Raw genomic sequence first — 20,263 nt, forward strand, 5'->3', positions numbered from 1 at the left:
TATATAATGTAATAAGGTTGCTGCATAGGCAGTGTCATATAAATGAGAAATCAAACGAAGTTTGTATATCTGCCTCAGAATGAAATAATATTATTGTACGAGCACTTCAAAGGTCATAGGTCATCATCATCAGGTACTGATATTGAAATATGTAAGTGACGAGAATATACGAAAGCAGAGCACATAGAATGTCGGCAAATGAAAAATCAAAACAAAAAAGCTTTTTTTGTTTATTTTTGTTTTGATTTGTCTTGCCATTCCAGTTTGCCACTGCCATGTAATTCTGACACTGCCATGCTTACCTCTATTGTGAAATACATTTAGAAAACATAATCAATCAGTCAATATTGTAAATCGCCAGATGCTCGTCCTATTTCCGGGTAATGTATCGGTCCTTAGTGTTTTTCGCAGCACAACTCAGTCTCAAGCCTTCAGCAACCCATTGTGCTGTGATAATGCTAACATTTGACACAAAAAGATGTAGAGAGTCCATCACAGCACCGGTAACACATTCTTAACAAGATAATTGACTTTCATCTAAAAAAAATACAGACATTAACATCATACATTAATTGAACTGTACAATTTACATCGGCTTTAGACCGCTCCCTATTAGTTAATAATTCCTTGTTTGCGTATCTCTATTGGCATACGGCCAAGACAGCATCCAGCAACAGCAATCATGTGCTTAATCATGTGTGTATTTGAACAGGCCAATTATTATGCATAACGGTTTTAGGTCACCTATATTTGGAACATGTCATGAAAGTATGAATGTCGATTGAAAGACAAAATCTATGCAACCTATTTTGTCCAAGAAAAAAATGGCGTACGTGAGTGGATCTGGCGGTATGTGTGTTCGTGTGTGTGTGTGGGGGGGGGGGGGGTTGTTAAGTGGTGTATCACCCACTAATGTGACAGTCAACCACTAATGTAATATTAACCACTGTTGTAACAAAAATCAACCACTAATGTAACATTAACCACTATTGTAACAAAAATAAACCACTGTTGTAAATTCATTAACCACTATTGTAACAACGATTTAAGCACTTTTGTAACAAAAATCATTAACCACTATTGTAACAACAATTTAACCACTAATGTAACAACTTACAATATATATGGGCGTCGATTGGTGGGGGACAGGAGGACGCGTCCCCCCACTTTTCAAAGTGGGGGAAGACATCATATCGATTGTTCCCCTCCCCCTTTTTCACCAATCTTCTATAAGTAAAACCCCACTTTTACAAGCGAATGGAAAGAATAACAATTACGCATGACTCATGAATTTTGTCTGTTCACTTTTCAAAGTGCGGTACGTATTTTCCGGACCAAAACCAAGTAAAAACGGAATTGTTTAAACATTTTGTAACCATCTCAGAAACCCACTAGATCGATTCTATGGGTGCAACGACTATCAGAGGCTAAATTTATTGTGAAAACAATGTACTGAACGTTGTTGAATTGTAAGCATGTATCCTTATTAGGCCAATATTTTTACAAACTCAAAAGTGCACAATTCCTAATGTAAACGATTTATTCTTTTTGTATATTATTATGACCCGGACGTATATACTAGTGTTTAATATTATCTACATACATAGGATTACTGTCTACCTATTTCGATTTAGTGATAAGCCTACCAAAAGTTTACAAACTCCAGTGTTACGTTGACGCAGTCTCGCAATGACGCCATAATAATCAGTGGCAGAGCCGGCCCTATTTTTTTCAAAATTATTTTTTTTAAATGGAAAAAAAAAACAAAGGAAAATTAGAATTTAGGTCTGAGAGTGCCATTTCCGGCAATCTAGAGGTGTCATAATCATAAATTTTCTTTCCTCAGCCCCAACCATGGTGGGGATGAGGTGATCTACTTTTCAAACGTGCAAGTCCCTCCCTGTCCCCCTCTAATTTGCATTCCTGGAGCCGCCACTGATAATGATAAATTAAGTAAATCACCTTTATGTTTGTGAAATCAAAATGCTAACTAATGTTTTGTGTGCTCCCTATCTCCCTAGTCCTGTTTGATCGTAAATTAGACGTTATTATTTCCATTCACAATAATTTATCGCAATATTACTTACACAAAAGTGAAATTCAAAAAGAGGAGAAAAGCAAAAACCTCTTGATTGACTTTAAAAGTACTGTACCTGCAAAAAGACTAAATTAATGTCTGTTTTAAGTTTATCTTATTTGTTTTTCATAGTTCGAATTTTGAATACGTTACAAGCTAATTGCTGCGAAGCAGCCAATTCATATTCTTGACAGCAATTTGACCTCTGAAAGGTCATTGTTTGTCAAAAAACAAGGGCCTAAGACGACTGAAAGGCGGAGTTTCTTTCTTTCGTTCTGCCGGGTAAAATCAATTACTTTAGGCGACGTTTGTAGACTAAGCAACACGTACCAACGTCCGCATGTCGCGCTAGCCTTATCCTACTCTAGGCCTAGACTAGCTAGGATGGTATATGCATAGCCTTGAAGGGACGAAGGTCCCGATGAAAAACAACGTCGCTCCTTGATAGCTAACATTGTCTATTTAACATCACATTTAGACCTATAGTTGTTTTTTGAATTGTACTCCACAAGTCTCAGCCGATACCTCGCACAACTCGAGTAACGTCTCGCATCTATTGTCGTGACGTCACGGCTCGCTGGCTCACACTTGAATTGCGATGTCTCGCACTTGTGATCAAATAACACGCTGGCTCGCACTTTGGCAACACTCTTTGGCAGTCAACTCGCCCCTAGAAAACCCGCCCTTGGAAACTTGCCCCATAAAAAAATGTACACTTCTAGACCATGCAGTCTTCAAAATAAAAATTGTAACCTTTGGTAATCAACTACATTTTCCACATACATAGAAATTTTTGAAACTTTATTAAAACAAACCTAAACCATAATTCACCACTATAGACACTTTTTGACAAAAATGAAAAATTACGACTTTGTTACCCAATGAGAAGTGTTCTAATATAGACAATGGGTCGTGTCTCATATTATTTGTTATATTTTTATTACCATATTCATTATTTTCACTTGACTCGCATAAATAATTTTGTTCGAAGAACATTTATATGCAGTTGTACTTCGCAGCACTTCACTTGCAATTTGCAATTTCTAGTCAGTAGATAATAAATCATTATTTTTATGAATGTTAGTTTGCACGAAATATATAAGCGGGCATAATTATGACTAAAAAGGATAATTTTAAAAACTGTTTATGATGAGTATTTCAGTGGCAGATTTAAGGGGCACAGCCGGCCCACCAACACTATTTTATTTTTTTTTTTATTCGAAATTTAAAAGTGGAGAAAAATTAAAATTATATTCAAATTCAGTCTGAGAGTACCATTTCCGACCAACTGGAGGTGCCATAATCATAAATTTTCTTACCTCAGCCCCAACCGTGGTGGGGCTGAGGTGGTAGTCCAGCTACATCCTCCATCTGTAAAAGTCCCTCTCTGGGCCCAGCTCTATTTCACATTACTGGATCCGCCACTGGATATTTTAAAAATTACGTATGGAAATAATGTTAATTGCATTGATTAAAATCAATTAAAAGGCTTCTGGGACTTCGCTCCCCTCCCCCTGGTCCCCAACCATTGCTTGGGCCTACGTCCCAAGGCTTTATTTTTCATCTCGTCCTCCCCCACCCCCACTTTCAGCCACGGATCGACGCCCTTGCAATATATAGTAGTCGCCGAAACCTTATGTACATTGTCATATTAAAAAACACATTTCACGTTTTATGATGGTTGTGGAATTTTTAAAATTCCACAAGGTCAGATTTTGAAAAAGGTCTGAAAACAAGCCCAAACTGGATAGGGATAGTCTCTGTGACATTGTAAATATTAGTAAATATTTTTTCTTAAATTGAAGGTCAAAGGTCATGAAAGGAAAATCTTTTATAAAATGATAGGCTCTTTATAAATGTTGTGACTTTTGATATAGATGTTAATGGTTAGATTTTAAAAATGGTCTGAACAAGCCCAAATTGCACATGAATGGTCCTAATTAGGTTACTAAGGCAACGCCGGGTAAAAAAAGGGGCACTAATAATTTGAATGGAAATTATTCCTTAGTGGTACTATAATTTTTCGAGTAAATAAATGCCTAGTTATACTAAAACGATAACGATTAACGATAGAAATTATTTTTATATTTATTTATTATTATATTTATTTTAAATATTTTTTATACACGATATTTTTTTTAAATGGAAATAATTGGGGTTTTTTTTTTTGGTTTTGTTGTTGTTGTTGTTGTTATTGTTGACTGTTATTTTCAAAATATAAACAGGCCTTAATGCATCACCATACTGTCAGGGTTTGGTTAAATCAAGTCTGAAAGTGTAAATTGATATGTCATCAGAATACAGTTTTCTCCATACTTCTCCATGTCTGTTGGTTAGTCAGACGGTCCCTATTACGTTTAACATGCTATTTTCCCTATTTCTGTTAGTCGTATTGGTTTAGTATTTAGTAGAGTTTCTCACAGATTGGATGGTCATTCCATCAATCAGTCGGTTGACTTTTGCAGCCCCATTTCATTAAATAATACTTTTTCGCCCCTTCACACTTCACTATCTGGTTATATCACATCTTTCCTTTGTATTGGCTTGTGATGGTATCTGTGACGCAGTGGGGATGTATGCACGCAAAAATAAGTAGAAGACAAATAAAATATTCAAAAATAACATTTAATTAATCAATTTCCTAATTTCGTGTTCTCTGTCCATACTATGCAATATATTTTTGTTACGTGACCAAGATAATGTGACATCAGCGTCACGTGTTCATTAGAATATACAGTAACATGATCTATTTGAAACCTTAATTCTATAATATTGGTTAGACTACAAGTTTAGTTTATTTTATATTTTTCGAGTTGCAATTCTCAACAAAGGTGGACATTTAACTCTCATGGTGGCAAACATATCGAATTTGTCCCGATGATAAGATGTTGTTCACTAAATCTTAATTTTGGTTCATAAGTAGTCTATAATAATGTTATGCTTGGTCTCTATTCCTTGGAACAAGTAAGTCAACAAAATGTGTGATGTGCACTTATAAAAATGAGACGTTCATAGGAAATCTATGTTTCCTACTGCTACCACAGGTCTACTACCATTACTAAGTATTATTATTATTATTATTATTATTATTATTATTATTATTATTATTATTGTTGTTGTTACTAATATTTTTAGGCACAAGCGCCAAGAATATGCCAATAAGCAAAATATTATCTTTTTTTATGTTATTATTATTATTACTAATACAGTATTATTGTTATTATTATTATTATTATTATTATTATTATTATTATTATTATTATCATCATTATTATTATTATTATTATTATTATTATTATTATTATTATTATTATTATTATTATATTGGACATGGGACAGTAATTCTCCTAAATTGTTTACAAACATTAACTAAATTATTGTAGGGTTCACGGGGGAGGGGCATTATGGCTTAGTATGGTCCAAAATGTGCTTTTAGGCCACAATATTAGGGATTGGCAGTCAAAATAGGCTAACGTTATTTGGATAGGAAAATTTTTTTTTCCGACGACCCAGACGTACGTCAGACGACAGGAGGTCCAGGCCTATCCGACGGAGAAGAAGATTCCCCTCCCCTCCCCCACCACTACTGCAAAGCATCTCGTAAAATAACCTCTAAAATATACAAAAGAAACATTTCTTTTCATACAGACGCATTTAATAAAAAATAAACATTTCTACATATAAACATGGATTAAAAATTCTTGTATCAAGCCTAGTTTCAATCTGGACGACTGTGCATCATTGAATTAAAACCTAAAGGTGAGGGAGTGGGAGAGGTACAAAATGCAAGGAAAGTCAATGCCGCATCAGGAACAGAAGTTAGCTTAAGTGCAGGTGGAAGAGAGTTCCATAATTTCGGAGCAGCAATCTAAACTTCGCCAGATACGGACATGCGTCGATCCTGGACCCCATCGGTGCCCTTGGCGGTCGCGGTCCCGGTTTCCCAGCTTAAAATGCTCGAATAGCTCCAGTGTCGGAACCTTTAGCTGCACCCGGTTGGGCTGATCCTGGACGTCATCACAAACAACACAAAGTGAGTTCTGAAGCTTTTGCAGAAGCTTTAATTAGATAGGCCCTAGCAGAATTCCCACAAATCATTGTTTTTAAAACTAAAATAAGCATGGAGTGATTCAGCAGCGGAACGTAAATTTTATAAGATGAAAATACAGTATCCAGATTTACAGACAAAAGAAATATATAGAAGGCAAAATGACTGTTAAACATATTGACGACACCCTCTAGATACCATAATTAAGAAAATTGAATAGCGGTCCTTGTTTTATGTTATGAATGCGAATTCTTTTTATTGAATATGAACGACAATCTTATATCGGTCCTTTTATAAAATTATGACTAGTGAGCCTTTTTCTTCATTTCGACTACCGAAACTTATGAGTAGCCTAGGCCCTAGCCCTTATTTTATGAAGAGAGCGAACCCTTTTCTTGATTATGATTGGTAATACTCTAGTATAAGGGTAAGACTAATGTTGTGATACTTGAACCTTATGAATATTAATCTTATGGCAGCGAATTTGACTAAGTTTTTGAGCCCCTCCAAAGCAAACAAATTTCACATCCTGTAACCAACCGAAAAGCGAATATTTAAATTATAAACTATAATAAATTATAAGTTTGTAGTATATACGTTTTACCAAGGAAGGCGATGAAGTACATAAATTAAAAAGGACAATGAGAGACAATAAACAAATCAAGTGAGTATCGTTATTATTATGTTATGTACCTGTTTAATTACAGGAAGTAGGCATAAAAGGATTTCCAATACAGTACTTATTGTAACGAGTAGGGAAAAAACAGGCATTGCTGGCATCAATGAGCCGCCACGGACGGTCTGGAAAAACGTTGGTAATTACCATATAATTAAAATGTTGCGACCAGACTTAGTCTCGTCCACATGTTTCCTACATGCCATTGCCCTAGCTATTAGGAGTCCTACCATCGTTATATTTAATTATTCATTTTACTACAGTTTATATTATTATACAATTTAGTGATGTAACACAACCCATCAGAAACTAGCTCAGTTAGGAACTTGATATTGTACTTATCGGAGTGTACTATCTAATACTTTCTGCCATATAGGGAGGCCTTAATCAGAGTGTTTCACTGATTCCATAAGAGAAACTCAACTCGCCACCTATCAGGAGTATTTGTAAGTGCGTTTTAAATCTGATTTGTTTCTATTTAGCTTCGATGTATTGTATATAATTATAATAGTTTAACTTTTTTATTTTTGTGACAGCTATTTAGGAAAAATATTATTATTATTATTATTATTATTATTATTATTATTATTATTATTATTATTATTATTATTGTATTATTATATATCATTATTATTATTATTATTATTATTATTATTATTATTATCATCATTATCATCATCATCAGTATCATTATCACGATCGAAAGTTATATAGTTATTGTTATTAGTGATTTAATATTATTATTGTTGTTTATATTATAATTTTTATTGTTGTTGTTATTATTTTTGTATTATTATTTATTATCATTTTGTATTTATACAGTTTACCGGTACATAGTGTTGTTTTCTGTGTGTATTGTCATTATCATTACTCAATACAAATTTTTGTACAACAATCGATTAACCAACCAGGGCATCAAGGTGAGTATGATATTTTTTTACAAAAATATAACATTGTTAATTAAAATTAAAGATGAACTTGGATTTGGATTTGGTCAGTAAAATGACAATGATTGAATGGTGATATGTAGGCCTAATTAATACATTTTGAGAACAACGTATGCCTCCGTTGTGTAAGGCTTCCGATACCGTTCGGATGGATTCTAACAATGAATGAGGGTAGTCACTTCTTAGCGGTCACAACAGCGAGGTTCACTATGCATATTTATGAGCTACATTTTTCAACCGTGGCTTATGCATTATTCATAAGCGAATTGAGGGGAATGTACAATAGCTGAGAAATGGAGCACAGTGCTGCCGTTACCTACTGTATCAATAAACTATGATATATGTCATGTACTACTGTATCAATAAACTATGATATATGTCATGTATTTGTGGCTTGTCGAACCCTGGTAGTAAGCTTGGAGATTTAAGGTAATGATTCAAATAGGAATTATCTTTAGTTTCATCAACCACTGGTGTTTCCTCTTGTCAAATTTTATAGTTTATACATACAATTGTCATTGTATATACATGTATGTATTGTATGTATATGTATTTATTTATAACACCACAACAGTTTTCAAGATGTATTTACTGTTTGTTGTTACAAACACACACACGCATATATATCTTCTGCTACGTTTAAATAATTATATATATAATATATATATATATATATAATTTTTAAATTATATATATAATTTAAACATATTATATTATATATATATATATATATACTGTCTCTTATACACATCTAGATGTGTATAAGAGACAGTCAGTTGTCTAACCCGCAGGCACATAAAAGGCAGTTTCCACTAGACTTTCGTGACATATATATATATATATATATAAGAAGATATTATAAATTAGTCCCTACCTTCTTTGGTATATGCTTTGTCAATGTGTTCAATGACACATTTGGAAATTGTTTCCTTCTCATACGCTGAAATTGCGTGTGCCATTTCAATTTCAGAGTTCACCATTACGATAATAATATTAATATTCCTACTGTCTGCACTGTATTTACGTTTTGTTGGAATAAAATCGCCATCGTCCTCGGAATTCATCTTCATAATTTCTGGGGTAGTCTCGCATGTAACAGAACGATATACAACATTTTAAAGTTTCGCGGCAGCCTAGTTACCTTAAAATTTATGCATTAAGCGATAAAGCGATCGAGCGTGTCGAACGGTTTGTGGTAATACATATTCATAAAACCTCGCTGTTGTGACCGCTAAGAAGTGACTACCATGAATGAGCCGGAGGCCAATGAAATTCGTATTTCCCATTTGGACATGACACGAAAATAACTCCATTGAATGATGATAATAAATATTTGTACTCACCCTTGCACTGGGATAATGTTGATTATAATATTATTATTGATAATACTATTATTTTAGTTTAGGCACTGCATAGAGGTTTTTTTTATTATACATCCATGGATAAATAATATTGTCGATAAATACAAATGTGGGCGCTACCATCTTTTAATGGGAAATAAACGCAATGTTGTACTTCTTTGTGAATGTTATTTTGTGTAGTCAGTTCTGTGTATTTAATCAAATAACATTCATAATATATTTGGTTAAATGTACTTGGGAAGATTTTATTTATGAACACATTAACAAAAATATTTTTAATTTGCTTACAGTTTCTAAACCACCCTTCTTAGGTCATGGAATAATTTCCGGACTCAAGGTTCACACTGCTTTGTAGAACGACATCAACGACTCCCATTTAATTTTTGTTTCGATGTAAGTATCATTAATCCTTATATCTCTATTTCTTGTACTATTATTGTATTAACTTTTCATATTACAGCACCAGGATGAATGTTTTTTCTTCTTTCTATGTTTTAATACCGTACCATAACACTTCTCTACCGCTGATATTGGTCTGTTTCAATTTAACGTACGTACATTTGCTGATTTTTTGTGTGAGCTGATCCCTTCTGTGAACTTTGAACTCTCAAACTGCATTTTATTTTTACAACAAGGAGGCGATACAGTAAACAGTAAAGCCTGGTTTTTACACTGTCGACAGTGCTTTCAGTGCAATTGTTGTACTGCGTAGCAGTCGCCGACGTAATCAGGGAGGCTCCCGTTTCGACGACCAATCAGCATCACTAAAAGCTGTCGGCTGTATTGTGTAGCCATTGTATGGAAACCAGGGATAACATTTTTGCTCTCATCAACTTCCGTGTTCATCTATTTGAATACTTTCAACTGGCTATTCTGTGTTTCTAGGTTGTACATTGATGAAAGGGCACATTTGTTTAACAAACCTATAATGATTAAGCATTGTCATTTAATTTTAAGGTTGTTTTCAACAAGGAAAATTGATTTCAACAATAGCCGTGGCCATTTTCTTCACTCGTACAAAACCCAAGGGCACAGCCAGTGGGGGGGGGGGGAGGTCAGGGGTCATGACACCACCGCCCTGAAATTTAAAAAGCAAATATAAAAACATTATCCACAGTAACTAAAGGACAATGCAACATCATCATCATCAGCAACATCATCATCGATGGGGGTGGTGGTGGTTGAAAAATGTTGTCAACTTTGATAGTCTCTTCATCTTTAGGTTAAACTAAAAAACGGAGTTTTGTCCAATGAAATACGTAATTACAACTACAAATACGAGGCGTTGTCTAATAATACGCGTGCGTACAGCACTGGGTATGGAATCGACGACGATGATGACCCACCTCAATCTAAGAATTTGTGCCAACGAGAAATTCCATACCCAGTGCTGTATGCACGCGTATTATTAGACAACGCCTTGTATTTCATTGGAAAAAAACTCTGTTTTTTAGTTTAACCTAAAGATGAAGAGACTATCAAAGTTGACAACATTTTTGAAGCCGAAATGCCAACGCCAAGAAGCTACTAAATAATTGATTTCTGTATCGGAATGTAATTTAGGGGCTCAGCCACAGGGGGAGGGGGCGGTCAACCGGGTGTCCTGATCCATTTCATATTAATCAACATTTTAAAAAATATCCCGATTATAGTAGTAAATGATCGGTAATGTAAAAAAAATATAATATATGAAATAATAAGCCACCCTCCTTTTATTTGTGATTTACAGAGTAACTGATTGACCCTTGCGTCTGACCCGGCCTACACGCCACATATCATCTAATCTCGAATGTTATACGTATAAAAATAATTAAAGTTGCAATTAAAAAAAACAACATTTGTTACAATCACGGTAACTCACTGGTTAATACCTGTACCGAGGTAGCAAATGAATGCACTGTAATTTATTACAGTATTATCTGGTATAATCAGGGATGAGTGCAAATCAACTCTTACAGTTTAACCTCCCTTAAAGTCTATTTTCATAATGATCCAGTTTGTTCTTCCTGTCTAATCAGTACAGTGCGACCACCTTTTGACTTTAAAATAGGGGGCCCTATTTGATTTATTGTAATTGAAGCTCGCTCTCCCCCCCCCCCTCTCTCTCTCCTCTCCCTCTTTTTTAAATCTTTCTCCTCTTTTTTAAATCTTTATTAATTTATTCAGTATCGGAAAAATACATAATGCAAAATACTGGTACACAATATTAACCCTTATAAGCCCGAGCTGTAAGCTGCAATACCGAACAGACTGAATATAATATAATAGAATACATTAATACGTGTCATTAAGTTGGTAAAAAGTATTTATGTAAACGCATTACAAAAGAAACGCATCTCTCGAGACGGCGAGTAGAGGTTTTCCCCCACCCGGTGCTGTATTATACGTTACCGTACTGCTACGTCAGCTGGTCCTTATGATATAATATTTTGTATGTATCTCATTGTGCATTACTGTACAATAATTTCTTGTATCTTGAATATATCGTTTTTGTTTTTTAAGAATCGTCAAGCCGTGGATTGTTTCTATCACCCAATCTCAAAGCCTAAACCTCTACTGAGTTTTCATAAGGTAAGGAGAGGTATTTTCCATGTTCTGGCCCTCACAGCTTGATCCATCTTCAGCTTAATATACAAATTTCAGAGTCAGTACACCGGGGCATTATTTGCGAGATAAAAAAGGGTTGGTGACAACCACTTTTCCACCACTTCAACACTCATTTGAAAAACAGAATATTTTGTTCAGTAAATCCAATGGGGAAAAAATTAGGAATAAAAGCATTTATGTATGATTAATAGGCCTACGAACTTCTGATTGAAACCCAAGCTTACTATTTCTGTTTGGGACGTGGTGGGAGAGGAGTGGTTAACAGAGTAGGGCCTAGGCCTACTGCTTGGCTATGGTCACTATAAAAACCTATTAAAACCATTAAAAATAAGTAAATCACGCTTTCTGTTGGCAACTCACAAATTACAGATTGTAATAAAACTGTTTTTGTTTTTAATCTCCCAACTGTTTAAATGCTGCAAAATACCAACAATTGAATCAGTAAATCAATATAAATCATGCATTTTGAAGTTTATTGCAAGTTGGTTAAAAATGTCGATCCTCGAAACGATACAGATTTTTATACCTCCAGATTACTATAGAGGGCGACATTACGTTTTGACCATCTACTCTCTTGGTGGCTGGTTGTGAGTTTCGTACAAAAAAAATGTGAAATGGTTTCTACTGTTTAGTTTTCTTTGCAAAGAGTTCCTACGCCTAATTGAAGTTGCGTTGTGCCAGCTCAGCAGTATGTCTGAATTGAATTGGTCACGTTTGGTGGTTTCACATTAGGCGCTAGGCTAGGCCTAATGCCTAGCCTAGATTAATTGTATTCTCTAGCTCTAGGCCTAGGCATAACCCCGACATGGTGAGGCACAGGCCTAGGCCGGCCCCCCCAGATTGTGAAAAAATAAAAACTAAAATAAGGTGTGCGCGGGGTATATAACTTCCGTGCAAAAACTAGGGTGGGCAAGGCCTACATCCGTCCTCGCACAAGAAAAATAAGAGCCGATTTCCGCGCAAATATTGCCGAAAATAAAGCTTTGCCCTATCTCTTAAAGTTAATATGAACTAATGTACTGTATTATATCAATTTATATTTAGCAGCAGTTACGATTCTGCTGTGCACTTTATTTTCTCGCAAATTTGAGCGAAGGCCTTAGATTATGATAGTTTAGAAGTCTACTACTAGGCTAGGGCCTAGGCCTAACTATGCTCAGGGGTGGCACCAGTTGGAGGGGGAGGCCAGGGCCACCTTTTGGTGAGACCCCCCATCCCTGGTCGGGGAGAAAAAGCACAATTTGTCGGGGAGAAAAAAAAATTATGTATTTTCTACATAGGCTATCTGTACACTCTAAAATCGATTAAGTATAAAGCCTTTGAAACCCCCTAAATTGTCAAAATTTTCAGGTGCTTCGCCCCCTGAACCACTTTTGAAACTTTTTAACCGATGCTCAACCAGGCCCACTTTGCTTTCGTCTGGGAAATAAGACCCCTCGTCAGGAGCATCGGGTTCCGGCCTTATTTTCCAAAATGGGCAGATGGATTTCTAGGCCTAATTTTTGCACGGAGGATTCCTAGTGCAGGCATTACAGTTTGATATTTTTGTATTTTTAGAATATGAATGAAGACAAGCTTGGGAATGCACCAGGCGGCTATCCTCGTGAACTTCTGAAAGACAAGTCTGATTTGACTGAGCGCATTATCTGTGGAGTGTGTAATCTAATTCTGAGAGATGTAGTCCAACATGAATGCGGGCATCGCTTTTGCAGTCCCTGTGCCCAGAAATTACAAAGGTAATGTTTTTTATTGTGATTTAAACTTTGTCCACATATTCAATTTTTATATGACAAATGTGTGTGCTGTGCCTATACCGTAAAATTTTGAATTGAAGTTCTGGGCTTCTTTTGTTTTTTTGCAATCTTCGGATTTGCTTCTTTTCGAATTTGGCTTCTTTTCGAATTTGGCTTCTTTTCAAGATGGGCTTCTTTTCGAGACTACTTTTCAAAATGAATTTTGGCAGGCAGTGGAGTTCAAATCAAGGGGCCAACTAGAGAATTCAACAATGTCCAAAAATCGAGGTAGTGTTCTTGGGGAGAGTTTCTTTAACTTTAGTTTGGCCCAAAATTGTGTTTCACAATATTAAGGTAGATTCACTCCGAATTCGGTTTGTATAATGTTGTCGATGCGCATCTTAGTACACGCTTCTATTCTTTACCACTGATTTGATTTTCTTTTTTCGTTTCGTTAGCCATACAAACCGAATTCAGATTCGGTGTGAATGCAGCTTTAGTGATTGATAATCAAAATAACATTTTGACCTTGTCGGGACGGATGGCCTGCCCCATGCCCGTCCTCCCCCTCTGGTGTTAACACTTGGCTTAGTACTTACACATTCAGCTTATTGAAAATATGAAACAAATTTGAAATTATTTCTTTTTTTTTGTAGTTAAGTATCAATGGCTTATTATACTGTTTTTTTATTACAGTACTGTACAGTATTTGTATAGTGCCTTTCCTTTAGGTTACAAATACAAAGCACTTTTTCCTACTTGTTATTGGGTCCACATGGTAAAGTGTTGCTGCCATATTGGCGCAGTCCCATGCAAACCTACCAGGTATCCATTTACAGTATACTCCTGAGTAGAGAGATGCAATGCAGATACAGTGCCTTGCTCAATTACACAAGCGAAATACACAGCGAGAGATTGAAAACCCCAACCTTCAGGATGGAAAACCAAACTGTTCCTGCTGCACCAAAACTGCTTCTACTAGTTAACTTTGTATTACCTTAAAATTAAAATAAGGAATGTGACCATATTTGTATGTTTTTCATGCAGTATTTAATTATTTATTTTAAGGATTTTTGGAGTAAACTGTCTGTATAAAAATATAAAGTGATTGCAAGTTTGTAAATTACTGTATTCAACAATACAATTTTTATAATTTAATTGTTGAGATTTTCTTTCAAGGGATGTTGAACATTACAAATCTGTGATTTTTTAACCCAACAGTGACCCACAGCCTCAATTTTGCCCAAGATGCCCTAGAGATAGCCAAGAAGCCTATATAAGGAAAGTAAGTACTGTACAGGTGGCTGTCTGCATCCACCAGTAAAATCCACCAAGAATTTACCTTAATAAAATTTTAGCTTATAGTTGACTCTTTTTGGCTTGAGCATGTCCATTCGAAAATCAGCAAAATTTAAAGAAACAAATGTACTTTGACTTTTCGTAAAATAGTAGCACACTGTATGGCTTTTCCTAAGAACCGATGTTCTTAGGAAAAGTAAAAGAAAGTAACATTAAAAACCTATTTTAACGCTACCAAAATCCGGGATTTGAAAACAGTGGGTGCTGAACCTTACACAGTGCGCAAAACTAGGGACAGAGCGTCTTTCAATTGCACTGCAAACACTTACAAACTGTTTGTTACTGGTAACAGGAAGATTGTCAACAATCTCAATCAAGATATTTTGATTTGGAAATATTCGTAAGTTGTATAATAATAATAATAATAATTTTGGCTTCTAGAGGGCATTATGGTAAAGCTAATTACCATAATGCATAAAGTTAATGAAAATAAAAATGCTAGGAGAAATTTAAGAAAAGTACATGTTTAAAAAGGTGAGTTTTTAAAAGCTGCCTTAAAATCAACAATGGACTAATAGGCAAAGCATTCCAAAGAAAGACAGAAGCCCAAGAAAAAGAATAATTGCCGTAATGCTTTATTAACGAGTGAATAGAATGAGCAAGTAGAGACTCTGAACTAGTTCTTAGAGACCTCTTAGGAATATAAGGAAAAATTAGTTGTGAAACAAACATTGGCGAGGAATTAGAAGAGATTTAAAAATAAATAACAAAATCTTGAAAGTGATTCTCTGTGTTACAGGAAGCCAATGAAGGTGTATGTATCTGATTTTTGTGGTATGTACAGTACTGATCATTGTATTATAATCAATTAGCGGTTGCTCAATCAAGTGTTTACCATACCCAGTTTAACTGCATAAGAAGATTTTGAACTCATTCAACAAAGTGTCCAAGGCAGCAATTTTTGCTATTGATATAGATTGAGAAGACATGATTCCTTTTAGTCCCGGAGCCAGGGGCCATTTATTTGCATAAAATGACCACATGTTTAGTTGGTATTTTTGGAAAAGTCATTTCGTGTGGGTCTCGAACCTGCCTGTCTGACGAAACATTACTGCTGGAATAAGGGGTCAGAGGTCAATAAACGTCATTGCTGGTAAATTTTACTATGCAATAATAATCGGGAATATAAAACATATAATATATCAAATACAATTATGTTGCACATTATATGAAAGCTTATGAAATATCTAGTGATACCAAACTTGTTTTTGTATCTTCTTGTTTTAAGTACGTTTTTGTGGGAAAAACACAGTTTTTTTTGGTCAAAATTTGATATTTTTTGTTTTCTAATATATAATAATAATAATAATAAGGTAAGAACTTATATAGCGCCATTTAAAAAACAAAAGTGATTATCAGCGGCGCTTCATGTTATTGTTGGAATAAGTGCGTTTTGAGTGATTTTTTAAATAAAGCAATTGGTGTTGATTTTTTAATGTGAAGTGGTAGTGCGTTCCAGAGTGTGGCTGCAGCAAATGAAAATGATCTGTGTCCGAAAGTCTTAGTGTTGGTGCGAGGGACAGAAATTAAATTGAGATCAGATGAACGTAGGGAACGGCCAGGCACATATTTGGGAAGAAGTTCATTAATGTAGGGGGGTTGATTGAGAGTCAATGACTTATAAGACGGTAAAAGGATCTTATATTGAATTCTGGCATCAATTTGCAACCAATGCAGTTGACGTAAAATGGGGGTTATATGAGTGCGTCTGTTAGTAAATGTTAGTATGCGTGCAGCAGAGTTTTGTAGTCGTTGAAGCCTGTTAATTTGGATTTTAGGAATGTAAAATAAAAGAGAGTTGCAATAGTCAAGTCGGGAGAAAATGAAAGCGTGAATAATCAGAGCCGTAGTTTGTTTTGATAAGTATTTTCTGATAAGTGCTATATTACGTAGATGAAAGTTAACAGATTTTATGAGTTTACCAACGTAATTTTGCATGGAAAGCTTGTCATCAAATGTGACGCCAAGGTTGGAAATGGTAGAGGAAGTTTTAATGATAGATGAGCCAATATGGAGTGAGTTGATGTTAATTCTTGAGCTAGATTTATTAGTGCCGAAGATGATGAATTCAGTTTCATTTTCGTTTAGCATAAGCATGTTACGAAGATGATGAATTCAGTTTCATTTTCGTTTAGCATAAGCATGTTATTAGACAGCCAATTGTGGATGTCGTGGAGGCAGGTTTCGAGACTAAATGAACAGACTAAATGAACAGATAATTCAACCATTCTTTCTCAGAATTCGACAAAAATATATGATTGTGACATTGAAACAAAAATGGTAGACTGAAACCATATGCTTGCTGAGTATACTTAATTTTAAGTTCTAACACTCAAAAATAACAAAAATATCAAAATATTAGCAAAAAATCAATATAGGTGATATGCATCGAAGGGAAAATGGCCAAACATAGATATGTTGCACCTTATCCGAAAGCCAATTGTATGTCCGATCGAATGCCATCAACCATATTACCATTAGGTATACTTCCATGATATTTTTTGGGTAAAAACCTGATTTTATATATTATTATTATGTATATTATTGGTTTATTTTAGGCATTCTAGCCTTTGACGTGGAACAAATAGCAAACAAAGTTGATTCTTGATTTAAATAAACTCGTATAAACATGTGAAGGAATAAAATTCCAGAAATGAAACATCGGTCACATGCCCCATGCAAATTAGTTCAAATATGCAAAGTAGAATAGAAATATTAGAAATCACAAATATCTTGGAAAAGGCTAGTCGCAGAGTTTAGCCTTCTTTTCCAAATTGTCCAGGGCTAAATGTTTTACTTATCTAATGCAACATTTGCTCCAAAAACGACAGGAAATGCCTCATTTGATGGTTAATGGTTAATGGTTATTAATTTATAGAGCGCAAAATACATTTGAAATTTGACCTAAATTTGACATTTGACCTTTAGCTACAGGAAATTGCCCAGTTTTTCAATTTTCATACAAGTTATTCCACTACAAACACTCTCAGAATGTAAAATTATGTGGCAGAAAGGGATACAGTAATTCAGTTTCTCCAACTAAACAAACTCTCCAATCTGACTGGTATGTGTTCCCGTTAATTCCAAATAATGGTTAATCCTAAAAGTATGAATCCTACTACTGGTTAATCCCGGCTACCCTCACCAGAGAAGCATTAAATAATGTCTACAGTCGACTAAAGCTCCCAGCAGAAGGATGGGATTTAACAGAAGCAAAAGGGGACAGCGCTATAGAGCATTTCACAATCCCTGATGAAGGTTCGATATATATAATCACTGGAATATTGTGTTATTTATTTATTTATTTATTTATTACAAATTCGACAAAAAATCAAGAGGAAACCATGGGCCAAGGGCCCAACACAAGTGGAATTTCTTTAAATATTGATATGAGTGATTATATTAATTTGGATTTGAATTTTGAAAGTATCGTTAGAAGCTTTGACAATTTCAGGGAAGAATGGTGTCAGCTTTTCTTTTTTCTATTTTTCTGCAATCTTGTTTACAAACATCACTGCTATTGTGTAAATCATGAATGATATACCCGAACGGTCGAATAGAAACTAAAAGCAACACGAATTTGAGTGCAATGAACCAAGATTTAATTAAAGAAATATCAGACATGTTTCTTCACATCACACAGATATCATCAGTGAACAAAATAAAACATAACAAAAGAATGTACATTACTTATATACTGTATTCTGATGAGATAGTAGATTGAAATTCAGGTGATTAGGTATTTGTGTCAACTCTAAAAAGTTACGTGGCAGATTGTTCCATTATATGCATAGAGTGATATTGTAATGCTGCACTTGTTTGTTGAGTGATGGCTCAGTCCTTTTAATATGGAGCGGCTCTTTAATTTTCAGTTGGAAACTGTTATTGGCCTGATCTAAGATTGTGAAGCTTTCTCTGTTTGACATAGATTTACACTTAGGATTGCCGTTGATATGTTTGAATTTTTATCTGATACTAAGTGTTCATTAATCCTGATGAAAAATTGGCGAGACGTTTCACCAATGTAAGCGGCATTACAGCCCCCACAACTAAATTTATATACTATGTTGGATTTAGGTTACTTGGTATGTTATCCTTGTTGTTAAGGTAATTTCCTACTTTTTTAAAATTAAATACAATGTTTATTTCTAAATCTTTGCAGTATTTTGTGGCTAATTTATTTATTTTTTCTTTAGTTATCTTATTGGACCTATGAACGGGAGTTTAAAATAAAATGCATTCTCGGATGTCTTTTGTATTTTAAAAAAAGTTAATAAAAGAACTAGATTTGAACTCGTCACTGAGGACGAGTTTGGTGATCTGCCGCACTTCGACCCTCAGGAAACGCGAGTGGTGCGAATTGAAATGTTTTAAAATTCTCAAAATGGCCTAAAATATGCTCTAGTTTTTTAAAAAGTTCAATTTTAAACATTTGAAATTGAACTTTTTAAAAAAGTTCAATTTTAAACATTTGAAAAGATTTATGCTTACGTACGCGGACGTGTTGACACCTGTGCGCATGTTAATGGCACAAAAAGTTTACTCCTGATATATGAATACAGTGTCAGGAACCCAAAATATGTAACAAAACATAATTTCCAGCTTTAGTACGTGCTGTGCGTGTAAATTATGGAAAGTTTTGTAATGCTGAAAATGTCCTGAAACGTGCTTTAAATTATCTGAAAAGTGTGCGTGGTCAGAACGTGTGCATGGACGGTAATGGCACACGAAATTTAACCGTGTCAAGTGTAATTTAAAAAGGCCTGTTAGTTGGTAATGCCACACAAATTTTCCCTTCATATGGCTATATATCAGTCTAAAAGCATCAAAATACAGTCTGCCGCCCTCTGTCGTCAATGATTTTTGACAAATTGTAAGAAAGAGAGATGAGGGCTCCAAAAATTCATTCTTTTTTACCATGATGACGTGGTCAAAATGAAAAATAAAGGGACACTTCCGAAAGAGAATTGTCTCAGCTATACCATACTCACAGCTGAGAGACGATCAACCAAGAATAAACGAGATACGTTCAAACGATTATAAAAATAATGTCATAAATAAAAATTCAGTTTTTTCTTAATTCAGATGGCAATATGATGACGTCACAATGTCCGATCAGACATAATGATCTATAAAATCATATCTACAACTCATGTGCTTTCAGAATATACACTAATAAAAATTGGGGGTCACCTTTCTTCCTAAAGAGCTATATGATTTTTAAGGATACCTGTATATTACTTTTGGCGTACGCGCACATTATTGATGTATGCACAGAAAATTAAGATACATGGCATTCAACCTTGATCTGTTATACTTAATATGATTCAGAAATGACGACTGGTTAAGATGATTATATTGTCATCAAAGTTTTGAGGAAATAAAGATGAAGGGGTCAGAAAAAACATTTATTTTGACCATGATGATATCATAAAAATGTAAAAAGAAGTCATAT

General features: G+C 34.8%; 1 protein-coding gene and 1 long non-coding RNA gene across 4 annotated transcripts in view; one reads left to right on the top strand and one right to left on the bottom strand.

The window, feature by feature from the left end:
- LOC117106136 overlaps nucleotides 1-651 on the bottom strand; it is a 24,744-nt gene extending 24,093 nt beyond the window's left edge. Inside the window, exon 1 of the long non-coding RNA XR_004445005.1 lies at nucleotides 303-651. This is a non-coding gene — a long non-coding RNA (uncharacterized LOC117106136). The remainder of the gene's footprint in view (nucleotides 1-302) is intronic.
- A 4,988-nt stretch (nucleotides 652-5,639) lies between these two features.
- LOC117106129 (TNF receptor-associated factor 2-like) overlaps nucleotides 5,640-20,263 on the top strand; it is a 28,054-nt gene continuing 13,430 nt past the window's right edge. The window contains exons 1-6 of one of the 3 annotated variants that reach the window (XM_033247478.1): nucleotides 5,640-7,247; nucleotides 7,624-7,721; nucleotides 9,400-9,502; nucleotides 11,612-11,680; nucleotides 13,274-13,452; nucleotides 14,671-14,734. In XM_033247478.1, coding sequence (XP_033103369.1) covers nucleotides 13,277-13,452; nucleotides 14,671-14,734 — 240 coding nt within the window. In that variant the 5' untranslated portion in view covers nucleotides 5,640-7,247; nucleotides 7,624-7,721; nucleotides 9,400-9,502; nucleotides 11,612-11,680; nucleotides 13,274-13,276. Of the gene's footprint in view, nucleotides 7,248-7,623; nucleotides 7,722-9,399; nucleotides 9,503-11,611; nucleotides 11,681-12,268; nucleotides 12,405-13,273; nucleotides 13,453-14,670; nucleotides 14,735-20,263 lie in introns of those variants that run through there. The other 2 variants (XM_033247476.1, XM_033247477.1) reach the window with 2 other exon arrangements.

This window comes from Anneissia japonica, unplaced genomic scaffold (assembly GCF_011630105.1).
Source record: "Anneissia japonica isolate Jap-2015-1 unplaced genomic scaffold, ASM1163010v1 scaffold288036_len564833_cov171, whole genome shotgun sequence".
NCBI classification, from domain to species: domain Eukaryota; kingdom Metazoa; phylum Echinodermata; class Crinoidea; order Comatulida; family Comatulidae; genus Anneissia; species Anneissia japonica.